The following is a 17590-nucleotide window of genomic DNA, read 5'->3' on the forward strand; positions in this document are numbered from 1 at the left end:
TTCCTCATGGGGCCAGAATTTGTGGTTAAGGAACTTCTCAACTTTGAGAAGGAGACGAAGAATCTTAATGTGAAACCAATATGGAACAAGAATTCCCCAAGGTATTACTTTGAAGAATGACTTTTCATTTCCCTCTTCCTTTGTGTGAACAAATATGTAAAAGTGATCAATACTAGGTACCATTTATTGTCTTTACTGGAGGTAATGTTAACAAAAACTTGTAGTTGTGAAAATAACTTCCCTTCTATGGAGACATGTTGACTGCAGTAATAATTCTATGGGAGAGGAATGAAAAATATGCACACCTTAAATGACCACTGGAAACCCCTGGCAATTTCTGTTCTAATGTCTCCCACCTTTAGGGATGAAACAAGGCAAATGCTTCCCCACATCATATCCCCAATCTGCTGTACCAGTGCACTGGCTACCTTACCTGAATTGAGATGCAGCACAGAATGGGTTCTGGAAGATCTTGTGGAATGAGGTACTTTCCCTTCTTGGGAACAACCTGAAATCAACAATGATCATTTCTCTCTGACCATGACCAAGTTCTAAATTCTTTAATGAGGTAAAGGCTTGAGATTGTTGGTATCTGCCAAGATAAATTAGGTATGGTGTGGAAATACCATGTAGGCCCAGGGTGAAGTCCTGACATTTTGCTGCAGATCTATTTCTAAAGGTACTTTGGCTCACTGCTTTTCTGTTGAGCTAGCCAGGCTTGTTCTCGGCTGAGTTTATTTGATGGGCTTTTTCCAAGCTGAAAATGTTTCAATTTAAAGCAGTTCATCTGCTGAGTGAGTTATTTACTATAGTGTATGGGTCTGGGCCATTCCCACGGAAGGGCAACCCTGTACTATCTCAGCATAAGAAAGGTCAAAATGAGGCAGGCAGGGTCTTCCTCCTCGAGCCCTCTTACATTAACCATTTGGAAGAAGACCCAAGCAGTGGTCTGGAGAGGCTTAAAGGGTGAGGCTTTCAGTAATGAAAGCCAGCAGAAGACCTCTTGACTGGAAGGCTCTCTTGAGATGCTAGAACACAACATGAAACCAATTCTGACCCAGAATTGCTGGAGGGGAGGCATTAAATGTGGGTGCTGAGAATTCTCTTGGTGCCTGGAAGTAGAATAGGAAAGTTCCTACCTGAATGGAGGTTTGCCCATTGTAATTAAATCCCATTTCAGATACTGATGCAACATCCTGGGGATGCTTCTCAACTACAGAGTGCTCAGAAGGACAATTACCATAGATTTGCTTGAGTACCGAGTGCCTGGTAGACTTTGCCCCTGAGCTGCCCTTGGATAGATTCTTGGTGGTCCTGGTTACTGCAGTGGTCTTTGGGGGGGTTAGTTCCAGATCCTTCCTCCAAACTTGGAGCAGCAATGCCAGGCACTCTCGGTTCCATCTGTCCACATCCCTGGCTCCAAGCTCCTTCATATGCAGAAGGTGAGACAGGTGCTTCCTCAGCTGGTAGCTGGTGGAGTCAGAAGAGGGAGAAGCTTTAAGATCACAGTACTGAGAAAACCCAAGCTTCCTTAAGGTTCCTAGAAGCTAATAGGAATAGCATTTGCTGAACTGGGAGATTCATTTAAGTTCCCATTCCTAACTTTATAGTAGCCTTATGTTTAATGTTGAATTCTTTTTTTAAAGTCCTCAAACATTTCCTCCACTAGGAATTAGTTGAGTCTGTCTTTAGGGTGGGTTGGGCCAATGTGTAAACAAGTAAGTGGAGTATGAGAAATTCTATGCAAGAATGAAGAGCTAGATGGCATGGGACAATGTGGGTCTGATAATTGGTGATTGGTAAGGCGTTACAAGGCTGGTATTTGTATGTTTTAAAGGAATTAGGGTAGTTGAGGCAGCAGAACCAGCATAAGCAGAGGTGTGGGCATATGTGCCAGGAAAATTAGTAATGAGATGTGTATAAAGCATTGTGTATTGGTGAAGGAAGAATGGAAGGCTATGCTACACTGGAAGGAGCCAACTACATCTATTCAGAGCCTGCTACATATCAGGCATTTTCCTTATGATTAGGCCAAAAATAAATCCATGAGGCATGAGGCAGACATAAGAAGTCTGATAGATGCTCAGTAGGTGGGATGTTACTAAGATGGCAACATAGTTACTTTCTTGTAAGGGGAAACAAAGGAACAACCTAACAACTATTTACAGATAATACTGCTAAGAAAGTCCTAGAACATGAGAGTGAGGCTGCAGCCTCTTGCATCACAGAAACTGCATTCCAAGAATATGAGGGATGGCTATATGCTGACTGCACTACCCCCTCCACCAAGCTGGTGTTGCACCCCACCAAAATGTCCGCCCTGAGCCTATGCATGGTTCCTCAGATGGAAAATGAGAACCCTGAGTGGAATCCTGCTCCCCCAGCATTGTGGGTCACATCTTGGGAGTCCCCATCCTGGTCTCACCCCATGGGGATTGTCAGCTAATCTGTAGGGCTTGACCACTGGGAATCCAACTGCTGGAGAAGGGAAGAGCTTAAAATAGCCAGCACATGGATCTTGGCAGACCAAGTTCCTACCTGTGGTACCCAAATGGTAATCCCAATGTTTAATTTTGCTTATCTGCAGAGCCAAAACAAGTGCAGTCTGACCAGGGAACTCAGGAGGGTGCCTGATTGGAGTCCTCAAAGAGCCTTGTCAGCCTTGCAGTCTGGTTTGCTTCAGCTCAGGTCGGGGAGCATAGCCTGGCCCACACATGTAAGTGTAGCTCCTGGCCTGCTCAAAGCCTGGCCAGAACACCTAGAAAGCTTCATAGCCCTGCAACACTCAAGTAGGGAGGTGCAGCAGGCAGAACTGATTATCTGCAGAGCAAAGATAGTGGCCCGGCTGTATAGCCAGGGAACTTGGAATACAGGTCAGCTTGAGTCAACCACAGAGAACTTTTTAGGCCTTTAAACCAGTTCTCCAGCTCTGCATGGGCAAGGAATGTGATTCTTAGCCCTAGCCATTGCTGAATACAACCTTCAGTCCATCTGACCAGGAAACCTAGCTAGAGCACCCAGAAACCCATGGACTCTAAATTAAACCTGAACAGTATTATACTGAGACACAGTATATTGTCAAAAGTCAAGTTTTGAAATAAGAGAAAAGAAAGAAGTTAAATATATAAGAACCCCCATAAAACTATAAATGCATTTCTCAACAAAACTTTGTAGACCAGGAGAGAATATGATGACAAATTCAAAGTATCAAAGGAAAAAACTCAAGAATTCTATAGCTGGCAAAGTCCTTCAGAAATGAAGGAGAGATAAAGAACAAACTAAAACTGAAGGAATCCATAATCACTAGACCTTCCTAATAAATGCTAGATGGAATTCTTTGAGTAGCAGTAAAAGGATACTAGTTAGCATCAAAAATACCTAAGTAGCATAAAACTCACTGGTCATGGTAAACATATACTCAAAATTAGAATCTGTATTATAATGGTTGTACATCCTGTACTTCAACTTTAGTTTAAAAACGGGTGGGCAGCCCCGGTGGCTCGGCAGTTTGGCGCTGTCTTCAGCCCAGGGCATGATCCTGGAGACCCGGGATCGAGTCCCGCATCGGGCTTCCTGCATGGAGCCTGCTTCTCCCTCTGCCTGTGTTTCTGCCTCTCTCTGTGTGTGTCTCTCATGAATAAATAAATAAAATCTTTAAAATAAATAAAAAATAAATAAAAACAGGGGTACCTGGGTGGTGTCCAACTCTTGTTTTTGACTCAGGTCATAATCTCAGGGTCATGAGATCAAGTCCTGCATTGGGTTACTTGCTCAGTGTGGAGTCTGCTTAAGACTCTTCCTCCCTCTCCCTCTGCTGCCCATCTCCCCACTCTCCTGTCACCACATTCTCTGAAAAGTAAACTCTTAAAAAAAAGTTTAAAAACTTAACCATAACTATAGTAGTCTGTTATTGGATACTGGGTACAATATAAAAAATATGTGAACTTCAAAATCAGTAAGCAAATGTGTATGAGTGGAAAAGTAAAGTTTAAGAGTGCTATTGAAGTTATCAGTTTAGAGTGTTATAACTAGAAGGTATTTTGTAATCACAAGCTGAAAACCTGTACTAATTACACAAAAGAACATGATAAGTCAAACATAGGTACCAAAAGACATCAGAACACACAAAAAGACAGTAGGATAAGAAACAAGGAAAAACAGTTCTACAAAATAGCGAGAAAACAATTAACAAAATTGCAATAGTAAGTCCTTACTTATCAATAATTACTTTAAATGTAAAGGAATTAGGGCAGCCCAGGTGGCTCAGCAGTTTAGCGCCACCTTCAGACCAGGGCCTGATCCTGGAGACCCAGGATCGAGTCCCTGCATGGAGCCTGCTTCTCCCTCTCCCTGTGTTTCTGCCTCTCTGTGTGTGTGTCTCTCATGAATAAATAAAATCTTTAAAGAAAATGTAAAGGAATTAAATTCTCCAATAGACAGAATGGCTGAATAGAGTGGAGAAAAAAAAATCCAATGATATGCTGCCTACAGGATACCCAGTTTAGTCCTAAAGGCATGCACAGAGCAAATGGATGAAAAAAGATATTTCAAGCAAATGGTAACAAAAAAGCAAGGGTAGCTATATCAGAACAGCCTTTAAAAATAGTAAAAAGTCAAAGAAGGCCAATATAATAAGGTCAATCCATCAATAAGATATGTTTGTAAATATTTATGTGTCCAACATCGAGGCACCTAAATATATAAGAGCAAAAACTGACAGAGCTAACAGAAGTAAACAGCAATACAGTAAGAGCTGAGAACTTCAATGCCCCACACTCAACAATGGACAGATTATCCAGATAAAGCATCAATGAAGAAAAAGGATTTGAAATGACACTATAGATCAATTGGACCTGACAGACATATACAGAACATACATCCAACAACAGCAGAATACATTCTTAAGCACACATGGGGCATTTCCTAGGAGAGACCATATGTTAGGTCTCAAAAGTCTTGGCAAATTCAAGACTTGGAACCAAACCAAGTAAACTTCTTTGACTACAGTGGTATGAAACTAGAACTCAATAATTGGAGGAAAACTGGAAAACTCACAAGTACACGGAAATTAACATTTTCCCGAGCAACCAATGGACTAAAGGAGAAATCAAAGGGAAAAAAGCATCTTGAGGCAAACAAAAAATGGAAATACACACCAAAACTTATAGAATTCAGCAACAACAGTTTTAAGAGAGGAGTTCATAGCAATAAATGCCTACATTAAGAAGAAAGATCTCAATAGGTAACCTACTCCTACACTTTAAGTAGGAAAAGCAAAACTAAAGCCTAAAGTTCTGAAGATTAGAGAAGAAATAAATGAAACAGCAGAAAAACAGAGAATATCGAGTTCTTTGAAAAAAATGACATTTAGCTAGACTAAGCAAGGAAAATGATGTAAATCAACAAAATTATGATGAAAAAGACATTACAACAGATATAGAAAGGCAATGGACCATAAGACTACTATGAACAACTGTACAACAAACTGGACAACCTAGAAGAAATGGAAGTTACTAGAAACAACCTATCAACACTGGATCAAGAAAAAATAGATAATGTAAATAGATGAATTACTAGTAAGGAGATTGAATCAATAATCAAAAAACTCCTAATTGGGCAGCCCGGGTGGCTCAGCAGTTTAGCACAGCCTTTGGCCCAAGACGTGATCCTGGAGACCCAGGATCGAGTCCCACATCAGGCTCCCTGCATGGAGCCTGCTTCTCCCTCAGCCTCTCTCTCTCTCTCTCTCTCTCTCTCTCTTTATTTATGAATAAATAAATAAATAAAATCTTAAAATTTTTTTTAAAAAAGCTCCTAATGAAGAAAAGCTCAGGACCAGATGGCTGATAAATCTCATCAAACATTTAAAGAAGGATTAATGCCAGAGCACCTGTTGGCCTAGTCAGTAGATTATGTGGCTCTTGATCTATGGGTTGTAGGCTCAAACCCTATATTGGGTGTTGAAATTGCTTAAAAATAAAATCTTCAAAAAAAAAGTTAATGCCAATCCTCCTAAAACCCTTCCCAAAGAAAAATCAGAATAAAGAACACTCCCAAACTCATTTTATGAGGCCAGCATTACCCTGATACCGAAGACAGAAAAGAATACTACAAGTCAGTACTCTTGATGAATATAGATGCAAAAATTCTCAATAAAATAGTAGGAACTGGATTCACCAGCATGTTAAAAGGATTATTAATGGTGATCAAGTGGGATTTACTCCTGAAATGATAGCTCAACATACATAAAAATCAAAGTGCTACTTCACATTAATAGAATGAAAGAAAAACATGATTATTTCAATAGAAGCAGAAAAAGAATTTTATAAAATTCAACATTTCTTCCTGATAAAACTTAAGAGATTAGGTATGGAAGGAATGTAGCTCAACATAATAAAGGTCACACATGACAAGTCCACAGTTAATATCAAACTCAATGGTGAAAAGCTGGAAACTTTTCCTGAGATTAGGAACAAGACAAGGGTGCCCACTCAACTCCTATTTAGCATAGTACTGAAAGTCCTATCTAGAGCAATCAGGCAAGAAAAAGAAATAAAAGAGATCATATAAGGAAAGGAAGTTTATCTGTATTTACAGATAATTTTATTTATAGAAAAACTTAAGGACTCTACCAGAAACTGTTCTATCAACAAATTCAATGAAGTAGAATAAAAATTAACATACAAAAATAAATCACATTTCTATACACTAATAGCAGATTATCTGAAAAAGTAATAAAATGATCCCATTTATATAGCAAAAACAAATAGGAATAAATTCAACTAAAGAAAAATCTCTACACTGAAAACTGCAAAACACTGACAAAATGAATTGAAGACACAAATAAATGGAAAGGTACTGTGTGTTCTTGGATTGGAAGAATATTATTAAAGCATCCATAGCACCCAAAGCCATCTATAGGTTCAGTGCAATCCCTATCAAGATTCCAATGGCATTTTTTACAGAAGTAGAAAAAAAATTGTAAAATTTATGTGGAACTATAAAAGACTCCAAGTAGCCAAAGCAATACTGAGAACAAACAAAGGAAGAAGCATTATACTTCCTGATTTCAAACTATATTGTAAAGTTACAGTAATCAAAACACTATGGTATCCACATAAAAACAGATGCCTGGACCAGTGGAAGAGAATTAAGAGCCCAGATATAAACCCATGCTTATCCAGTCAACTATACTTGACAAGGGAGCCAAGCATTCTCAATGAAGAAAAGATAATATGTTTAATAGATGGTTCTGGAAAAACTGGATTTTCACATGTAAAAGAATGAAACTAGTCTCTTATCTTACACCACTCACAAAAACTAACTAGAAATGCATTAAAAAGACTTAAATGTAAGGCCAGAAATTCCTAAAAGAAAACCCAGGAAGAAAGCTCCCTGACAGAGGTCTTGCTAATGATTTTTTGGATAGGACATTAAAAGCAAAAACAACAAAATAAGCAAGCAGAACTATGAAGTAAAGATTTTAAACAGTGAAATTAATGATCAACAAAATGAAAATACAACCGGTGGAATGGAAAAAATACTTACAAATCATATCTGATAAGAGATTATTACCTAAAATATATAAAGAACTCCTACAACTGGGACACCTGGGTGGCTCAGCGGTTGAGTGCCTGCCTTCAGCCCAGGGCGTGATCCTAGAGTTCTGGGATCGAGTCCCACATCAGGCTCCCTGCATGCCTGTGTCTCTGCCTGCCTGCCTCTCTCTCTCTGTGTATGTGTGTGTGCACGCACGCGTCTCTCATGAATAAAATCTTTACGAAAAAAAAAGAAGGAATCCTTTAAAAAAAAAGAACTCCAACTAAATAGCAAAAAATCCTAAATCTTGAAAAAAAATGGGCAAAGGACCTGAATAGACATTTTTCCAAAGAAAATCCATGAACGGCTAACAGGTGCAAGAGAGGGTGCTCAACATCATTAGTCCTAGGGGAAATTCAAATCAAACCCGCAGTGAGAGATCACATCATGCCTGTTAACGTGTCTACTCTCCAAAGACAAGAGATAACAAATGTTGGCAAGATGTGCAGAAAATGGAACCCTTGTGTTCTGCTGGTGGAATAGTAAATTGGTTTGGCCACTATGGAAAACAGATGGATTTTTCTCAATAAATTAAAAATAGAACTGCATATGATCCATCAATTCCACTTCTGGGGATATATATAGAAGGAAATGAATCTGTGTTGAGATATCTGCATCCTCATGTTCACTTTACCACTATTTACAGTAGCCAAGACACAGAAACATCTTAAGTGCCCACCCATGGATGAATGGATAAAGAAATTGTGGTATATATACAACAGTTATAAAGAAGGAAATCCTGCCATTTGTGACAACATGGATGGACCCTGAGGGCATTATGCTAAGTGAAATAAGTCAGAGAAAGAAATACTGTATGATTTCACTTATATGTGGGATATAATAAAAAAGAAAAAAAGAAATAAAAAAAAAAGATCAGATTTGTGGTTACCAGAGGCAGGAGGTGAGGGGAGGAGGAATTGAGGGAAGGTGATCAAAAGATACAAACTTCCAGTTATGAGATAAATAAGTACTGGGATATAATGTACAACATGTTGACTATAGTGAACCTTGCTTTATGGTATATATGAAAGCTGAGAGAATCCTAAGAATTCTCACCACAAGGAAAAAATCCAATTTTTCCCATTTCTTTTTAATATCCACGTGAGATGATGATGAACTTTAGATAACTAAACCTTTTGTGGTAATCATTGCATATAAATCATATATGCAAATCAAGTCATTATGCTGTACATCTTAAACTTCTACAAGGCTGTATGTCAATTAAATCTCAAATCGGTGGGGGAAAAGCTGAGTCACTTGTAGAAGGTCTCACAGCTAGAGCCAGGAGAGACCAACATTCAAACTCAGGGCTGTGTGACCCAACAGCCAAGTCCTGCTAAGGACTTTGATCTGTACTTGGTGGGGATCAGCAGAGGTTTTTAAGAAGGGTGGCAAAAGTGGGGCACCTGGGTGACTAAGTTGGTTAAGTGTCCAGCTCTTGATTTTGGCTTAAGTCATGATCTCAGGGTTGTGAGATTGAGCCCCACGTCAGACTGTGTGCTCCGTGTGGAGTCTGTTTAGGACTCTCTTTCCCCTTTGCCCCTCTCCCCCGTGCACAAGCTCCCTCTCTAAAATAAATAAATCTCAAAAAAAAAAAAAAGTGCAGAAGTTAGAGCTGTATTTTACTAAGTTCATTCTATTGGAGGGTGGGGCCTAGAATGGGAGAGAGGCGAGGGGCATGGGGATGATGGCGATCTTTACACCTAGCGTTTATTTGGTGGTATCTATCCCACATGCACTTCCAAACTTATTATTGAACACAACTGTTTGAGCCTCTCAAGGAAAGCTGCAGTGTTCATTAGCTTATTGGTAGCTCATTAATTAATTAATTACTGGTGAGCCTAAAGGTGCTGCAGAGACAGGCCCTGTGCCTAATTTTACAGTACACCAAATTAGAGGGAGGTCTTCCTTCCTCAAGTCTGCTAAAAAAAATCTCCTTGTGATGTTAGGTGCCCTCGTGGCTGATTTCACTCAGACTTCACGAGTCTTCTTTTCCCTGGAGCATGCCAACCATGGCATCTCTCTACTAGAATATTGATCACATTTCCAAAAAGCCAACTATGGAGAAAAGCTGGAGATTTGGACAACACTGCTCCATAGTTCAGCTTCTTTGGGTTTGTGATGTCAAGCATCTTCCACGTCCTCTTCTCTGCAGGCAGACAATTCACTGGGAAGCCCGAGTGTTGGCTTTCAGCGGGTGTAACTTCCACCCGGTCAGCTGTGGTATGCAGACTTCTTAGTCTGTGTCCAGATGACGGGATGGCCCCGGGGGTCAGGTAATGGCCTCTGTTCTGCTATCCTGAGGGAAAACAGCACTCCTGGTTCGTTGGGAGCCCTAAGATGCCCAGTCGCCCTGTTCGGCTCTTAGGGTCCAGCCCAGCCTTGCTTATTCACCTTACAACATGGAGAAGCGGACAGGAAGGCAGCTTACAGATGTTCATGTAAAAAGGAAGTGTTTAGTATGACTGTTCTTAGCCACAGCAACTTTCCAGCCTCGCTTAGATCATCCAGCATCTGCTTTCAATCTTGAAAATAAAGTCTTGGGCAGCCTGGGGGGCTCAGCAGTTTAGCACCGCTTTCAGCCCAGGGCCTGATCCTGGAGGCCCGGGATTGAGTCCCACGTCGGGCTCCTTGCGTGGAGCCTGCTTCTCCCTCTGCCTGTGTCTCTGCCTCTGTGTGTCTCTCATGAATAAATAAATAGAATCGAATCTTAAAAAAAAGAAAAGTCTTGACTGATAAGAAGGCTCACACTTTAAAGTCAGCCCTGCTCACTGTCTCTGGGCCCACGGTTCCCTCTGCTCACCCTATCCCTGTGCATTTCCCAGCCGCCTTGTCTCTGGTCTGTGTCCTCACCATGTCTCCTGTAAGGACAGTTGCCTCTGTGGACCAGTTATGTGCCAAGCACTGTTCTCTACCCCACCCCTCACCGCTCCTTAAGTTTGGTGTCAGACACCACACACTGTCCCAGGAACCACTCTGGGCTCCTGTACTTAAAACTGAAAATGCATAAGGCTGTATAACAGAATCAATAGGAATGTTTTTACTGTCACCAGACACGTGACTTCCCACAGTCCCTTTGGGAGTCAGTGTCCCAGGGCTCAGACTTGTACAACGGAGCAGCCAGAGGGCTGTGTAATTGCCTCCCCAGATGGGCACACAGACTATGAGCCCAGTGTTCTGGGGGGGGGGGGGAGGGATGACTGAAGGCTCATTTGCTGCTATGGACACTTATGGACAGGACCTGTCAGCTTCTGACTCTTCAAAGGAGTCAAAGAGTAGTTTGACGGGAAGGCATTTAGGCTGGGGAGCAGCTGTGGGGCCTGATGCGGTAAACCTTGCTGGCTTGTTTAGATCCCAGGTTTCAGCTGAAATACTTAAAAAGTTCCTCTGGGATGGCAGCCAGTGCAGAAGTCCCCGGGGAGGGGGAGCAAGGACTGTTCCCATTTGTGGCTTCAGAGGCAGACTCTCTGCTCCAAGCCAGCACGGGCACTTCTTAGCTCTGTAACCTTGGCAGGTTTATTAACCTCTCTATGCCTCAGCGTCGTCGTCTGGGAGATGGGCACAAGAACAGTACCTGCCTCGTAGGGTTACTGGGAGGATTAAATCAGTTAATACGCACAAAACTACTTAGAACAGCATCTGGCCCCAGCACCTAACCAACGCCAAGTGCTAGCATCTGCCCCAGTAATGCCAGCAACCCCTGTAACAGCAGTACCTTGACCAGGGTGGGCACCACCCATGCAGCACGAGGTCTGCCTCTGCCGCCGTCACCCTGACCACAGCAAACACCTTTACCGAGAACGTATGGCAAAGGCCCTCGAGTCAGAGCTTCCAGTGCCTGACCTCTACCACTAGGACAAATCATTCCTCCTGGGACAATCTGCTTGCCAAAAAATGGGGACACTGATGCTCCTGGTGACAGCTTCCTGGGGTAGCTGGGAGAGCAAGGGGACCAGACAGGAGATGACTTCACAAGGCCAACAGCCTGAACAGACAGGATGCTCCGCAGCACGGCCGTGCCGGCCTGGAGCAGGTCGCCCGGCTGCCAGCCAGCCCCCAGCACCACAGTCGCCAAGGCCTTCCCCAGATCTCATGAGAAGCTCTCCTGCTCTCCTGCTCTCCTGCTCTCCTGCTCTCCTGCTCTCCTGCTCTCCTGCTCTCCTGCTCTCCTCCCTCCCTCCCTCTCTCTCTCTCTCTGCCAACGTGCGGGTCTCTCCCGCCCTTTTATCTCCTGACAGCGGCGTTGACATGTGGCACACCTGTGCTCACAGTGATTTGCTTGCTTTGTTCCCCCATCAACCTTCCTCTCTCTGGTGATGGAGGCCACCTGAGCCCCATCTGTGGGCAAGGGCTCCAACCCTCCCCCAGACACTGGTCATGTCTAAGGCCTAATCTAGATTTAGGCCCTAGCGGGGCCTGCCGATGAAGGAGGTTATGAAATACGTGAAAAACTTGCAGCAAAGGACTCCTGCAGTCCCCCGTAGTTAGTCCCTGGAGGAGTCTGTCTCCGTATGCCGGGGCGCCCCCACCGCTACCCCTCGCACCTACCCCACATTCCCAGCATGGCAGGTGCTTTCACAGGGTTTTGTAATCTATTTCAGCCACTTAATCCATGATGACCAGGCCCTGGTTTAGGTATCTGGGCCATGCCTAACGCCTGGGTAGTAAAGACATAACAAGAAAAGCTAAAATATTTTACATGTGTAGTGCTTTAGAATTTACAAAGTGCACATGATCTCATTCTAGCAACCTGCCCTATAAACAGGACAGGTGCAGCAATTACTAAATCCTATTTTACAGATGAGAAAACTGAAGGTCAGGGAGACCGTGTGATTTGCAAAGGTCAGATAACTTGTCAGACACCTGAAACTCGGGCTTGCTGGTTACAAACCGAGGCTCTTTTCCTTTGCACCAGGCTATCTTGGGCTTCCTATCTTTCTTGGCAAAAACATCTTCCAAATAGCTTATCCGGGCAGCCCAGGTGGCTCAGCGGTTTGGCACCGCCTTCAGCCCAGGGAGCGACCCTGGAGACCTGGGATCCAGTCCCACGTCGGGCTCCCTGCATGAAGCCTGCTCTTTCCTCTGCCTGTGTCTCTGCCTCTCTCTCCTTCTCTGTGTCTCTCATGAATAAATAAATAAAATATTAAAAAAAATAAACAAATAGCTTATCCAATGTAACTTAGTAGGACCTACACATGAGTGAATTTTATGGGTATGCTCAGTAGAAACTGGCCTTGTCATGCCAGCATGTGGAATCCACTGGAGGACGCTGCAGAGCACAGGGCGTGTCACGTTAGGAGTATCAGAGCAACCACAGATCCAGAGATGCCTCGGCACCCTCTGCCCCCTACCTTCTCCAGGCCCGCTGGATAACAGCTGCCGCCTTGTTCTTTTTGCGAAACAGCTCTTTTCTGCTTCTTTCTTTCTGGATTATCTGCAGACGCAGCTCTACGGGGAGAAGGTCAATATTCACACTCTGCCCAGAGAGGGGACCAGGTGCTGGATCCGTCTCCTTGGATACCTGAGCATCCTCAGACAGGGTGGATGTCCCGGCCTTCCTGACTCCTGACCTCAACACTTCTGTGTTCTGTGGCAAGTCTGAGTAGATCCCTCCTGCGAGCTTGTCCTGCGTCGTTTTGTTTCTTGGTGTCCGGTGGTGGAGAGCATTCGGCCCAGCATGGACCACCTCCCCCTTGGCGCTGCCAGGCCGGCTAGAACCAGCGGGGGAGTGCCTTCCTCCTCGGAGCTCTGGAACGCGTCTTTTCTGGGAGGCGCACTTGGCCTTGGATGCTGTGTCCTGGCGCCTGCTGGGTTTCCGGTGGCCGTCCTGCTGTGGAAGGCTTGCAGCTGCCCAACCGGGGTCCTCTCCTTCGTCACCAGGCCCAGCCACCCTGATACAGGAAGGCTGCTTCAAGAAGCCTTTCCCCTTGTCACACCGCTGCTCACCACCTGTCTCACTTCTGGACTTCTCAACAGAGGAGACTCCAGGATGTCTCTTTCCATCACTGCCTTCACTGGGGCTAAAGTGGACACAGGCGGACCGGCCTTTACACTGTTCTCTGGGTGATTCTTGGGGGAAGATAAGGAAAAAGGGAAAGAATATTTATTATCCCAAACTTGCGTAGTAGGGAAGTTCTTGCTCATTTGTTCGCATAAAATACACTTGTCCTATAACATCACCATAATAGTGGTTCTAATTAGGAAAAAAACTATTTAGCTTCCATGTCTAGCAATGGGATGTTAGGCAACCTGAAAGCCTTCTCATCACAGGAACCTAGAAATGCTGACTAAAATATTAAAAAAAAAAAAAGTTCTTTTACGAGTACCAAAGTGCCTTCAAGAAAATAAAGAAATCCTTGGAGGCCAAAAACAAAGAGAAAACTGAAAATCAGGGTGTTAAGTTAGTGAGCAGATCCAGCAATCATCTGGGCAGGTAGTAGTGGTGGAGTGAGCAACACTTGGTTTTATTAAATATATGGCTGTGTTTTAATATCCAGAAGGACAGAAAATAAGGCCTTACAGGCAGAAAGTTTAGCTAGAACCAAGACCCTGCGTGAGGCCAGGACTCTTAAGGGAGTATATCCTTTGGAAAATGATAGTCCAGATAAAAAAATCTAATTTCCAGCACTAAGACAAACTTGCTTGTCTTAGCTTGGGTTGTGGGTGGGGGAAGGGGTCTCCCTTGCAAATTTGAAATCCAAGTCCTGTGCCTCATATGGTCTCATATTCATTTATTCTCAACCGATGGGAAAAATTAATATAAAAGCTAGTCTCAGGATGGTGGTACAGGATGCTTCATTGAAGCAAACACAATATTACTTTGACATGGCATTCCCTCAACTCAGGCCACACAGAGGGGGCCTTCTGAAAATGACTTCACAATCCAAAACAATAAAATGCATGATAACCAATCTGCCATGAATGAGTTAACAGACACAACAGAAATATTAGATCATCAGGAACTTAGCTAATAAAATAGTGTGCACATGCACACAGACACACACACACAGACTGATTAAACACAAAATTATTTACTTATTTATTTTAAAAACGATTTTATTTATTCATGAGACAGAGAGAGAGAGAGACAGAGACATAGGCAGAGGGAGAAGTCTCCATCCAGGAAGCCTGATGTGGGACTCGATCTCGGGACTCTGGGATCACACCCTAAGCCAAAGGCAGACACTCAACCGCTGAGCCACCCAGGCGTCCCTAACACAAGATAATTTAAAATTGTGGGAAAAGAACTGACAGATTTGAAAAAGAACTAAATACAACCTCTAAACTAAACATTTTAGACTCAATGTTAGAAGCAATGAAAGAACTTCTGTAATGGCAGAATTGAGGCACACTCGCCACTATGGACAAAAGAAAAGCCAAACAAAATATTATAAACCACCTGTCTGAAGGCATCGAAGGGCTAACAGGACAGAAAAATACGGGGCCAACATGCAGGAGAATCAGGTAACCAACAGAGATGCACAAGGCGTTTGGGGTCATAGATTCCTAGAGGAATCAAGTCATCCCCTCAAGGCTTGGAGGACCAAATCTGGAGTCTAGAACCCACCATGATGCATTCTTTTGGACTGGAGCCCTGGAGGGCTATATCTTAGGAGAAAAGGTGAACTCGTAGTAAATTGACCCTTGTAGGGATTGAGTGCAGCTGTGCATCGTCTCAGTGCTGGAAACTGATGGATTAAGGTTTGGATTGCTCAAACTTGGATTGCTCCTGCTCCTAAATGCCTGCCAGAAGCCAATGTAAATCCTCTCTAGAGGCATTAATATCATTTTAAGTCTCAAGTTATTTCTATAATGTTTCATATTAAATGTCTGCGACTCAATCAAAGATATGCAGTCAGATAAGGATATAAGACAATGTTCGAGGAGGGGCAGGAGACAATAACACAGATACACCGGTTATCCAGATAATGTTTTCAGAAACAGATTTTAAAACAACCATTTTACAGTGCAATAAAGTATCTAAACTATGCTACTCTTCATGTAAGACAAAAGGGGAAATAAAATATACTTGTATCTGCTCAATTGTATAAAAGAAATATAGAAAGCATAAACCAGAAACTAAAGAAATTGCGTACCTACTGCGATGGGGCAGGAAAGGGAGAGAAAGAAGGGGGAAATGGGAACTGGATAGTAGGGTGAGGGAGAGCAATACTTCTCTGTGTATATCTTTTTGTATAGCTCTGACTTTTAGAACCATTATAATGTTTCACATACACCAAAAAATCTCCAATTAACTAAACAACAGGACACCATTACACACATATCAGAATGATGAAAACCCCAAAACACTGACAACACCAAAGGCTGATGAGGATGTGGAGCAACAGGCCCTCTCATACACTGCTGAATACAAAATAGTACACTTTGGAAGATACTGTAGCAGTTCCTTACAAAACTATTCTTACCATAGGATCCAGCAATTGTGCTCTTTGTTATTTACCCAAATGAATTTAAAATTTATGTCCACCCAAAACCCTGCATATGGATTTTTTGAGTAGCTTTATTCGTAATTTCCAAAACTTGTAAGCAACCAAGATGTCTTTCAGTAGCTGAATAGAGGACTAACCTATGGTCCATCCAGACAATGGAATATTATTCAGCACTAAAAAGAAATGAGCTGAAAGGAAATGAACTAAAAATGAAATGAGTGCTAAACAGAAATGAGTTATCGGACTATGAAGCATATTCCTAAGTGAAATATTACTTCTCTTGCATGAATATTGCTAGCATATTAGTGAGTGAAAGAAGCCAATTTGAAAAGGCAACCTATTGTATGATTCCAAACGTATGACATTGTGTAAATGGGCAAAACTATGGTGATAGTAAATGGATCAGTGGTTGCTAAGGGTTCAAGGGAGGGAAGGATACACAGGCAGAGCACAGGGGATTCTTAGAGTAATGTCATGGCTAATTTTATGTGTCAACTGACTGGGATAAGGGATGCCCAGATAGCTGGTAAAATATTATTTCTGCACGTCTGTGAGGATGTCTTGGAAAGAAATTAGCACTTGAATTGGTAGACCGAGTAAAGAAGACTGCCCTCAGCAATGCAGGTGGGCAACATCTAGTCTTTTGAGGGCCTCAACAGGACAAAAAGGTGGAGGAAGGGCAAATTTGCTCTTTGCTTGATCTGGGACATCTTTGCCTGCCTTCAGGCACAGGTACTGCTGGTTTTAGGCTCTCAGACTTGGAGCAGAACTTACACCATCAGCTCCCTTATTCCTCTGATTTTTCAGGCCTTTGGACTCGGCCTTATACCATCTGCTCCTCTGGTTCTCAAGCCTTCAGATTCACTGAATCATACCACCAGCTTTCCTGGTTCTCCAGCTTGCAGGCAGCAGATCGTGGGACTTCTCAACCTCCATAATCAAGTGAGCCAATTTCTGTAACAAATCTCTTCTTTTATATATATCCTATTAGTTCTGTTTTTTTTGGAGAACCCTGACTAATACAGGCAACAAAACTATTCTGTATGATACCATAATGGTGGATATGAGTCATTATACATTTGTCAAAAACTATAGAATGTGCAACACCAGTCATGAAGTCTGATGGCAACTATGGACTTTGTGTGATAAGGATGTATCAGTGCAGTTCATCAATTTTAGCAAATGTACCACTCTGTTATAGGATGTTGATGGTGGGGGAGTATGTGTGCGTTGGGAGCCAGGTGTGTACGGGAACTCTGTACTTTCTGTTCAATTTTGCTGTAAACATAAAATGGCTCTAAAAAGTAAATCGTACTAAAAGGAAAAAAATTGGGACACTTGGGTGGCTCAGTGGTTGAGCGTCTGCCTTTGGCTCAGGGCATGATCCCAGGGTCCTGGGATTGAGTCCCGCATCAGGCTTCCCTCAGGGAGCCTTGTTCTCTCTCTGTCTATGTCTCTACTGTCTCTGTGTCTCTCATCAATAAATAAGTAAAATCTTAAAAAAAAATTAAGAGGTATAAACTTCCAGTTCTAAAATAAGT

The 17590-nt window shown here is 42.8% G+C and overlaps 1 protein-coding gene across 7 annotated transcripts in view; it reads right to left on the bottom strand.

The window, feature by feature from the left end:
* INVS (inversin) overlaps positions 1 to 17590 on the bottom strand; it is a 152455-nt gene that overhangs the window by 3548 nt on the left and 131317 nt on the right. For 6 of the 7 annotated variants that reach the window (XM_026013329.2, XM_026013331.2, XM_072727854.1 and 3 more), the window contains 3 exons: positions 12951 to 13668; positions 1241 to 1470; positions 434 to 508 (listed from right to left, as the gene is read on the bottom strand). In XM_026013329.2, the coding sequence (XP_025869114.2) occupies positions 434 to 508; positions 1241 to 1470; positions 12951 to 13668 (1023 nt within the window). The remainder of the gene's footprint in view (positions 1 to 433; positions 509 to 1240; positions 1471 to 12950; positions 13669 to 17590) is intronic. The other variant, XM_072727853.1, reaches the window with a different exon arrangement.

Source organism: Vulpes vulpes, chromosome 12 (genome assembly GCF_048418805.1).
Source record: "Vulpes vulpes isolate BD-2025 chromosome 12, VulVul3, whole genome shotgun sequence".
NCBI lineage: Eukaryota > Metazoa > Chordata > Mammalia > Carnivora > Canidae > Vulpes > Vulpes vulpes.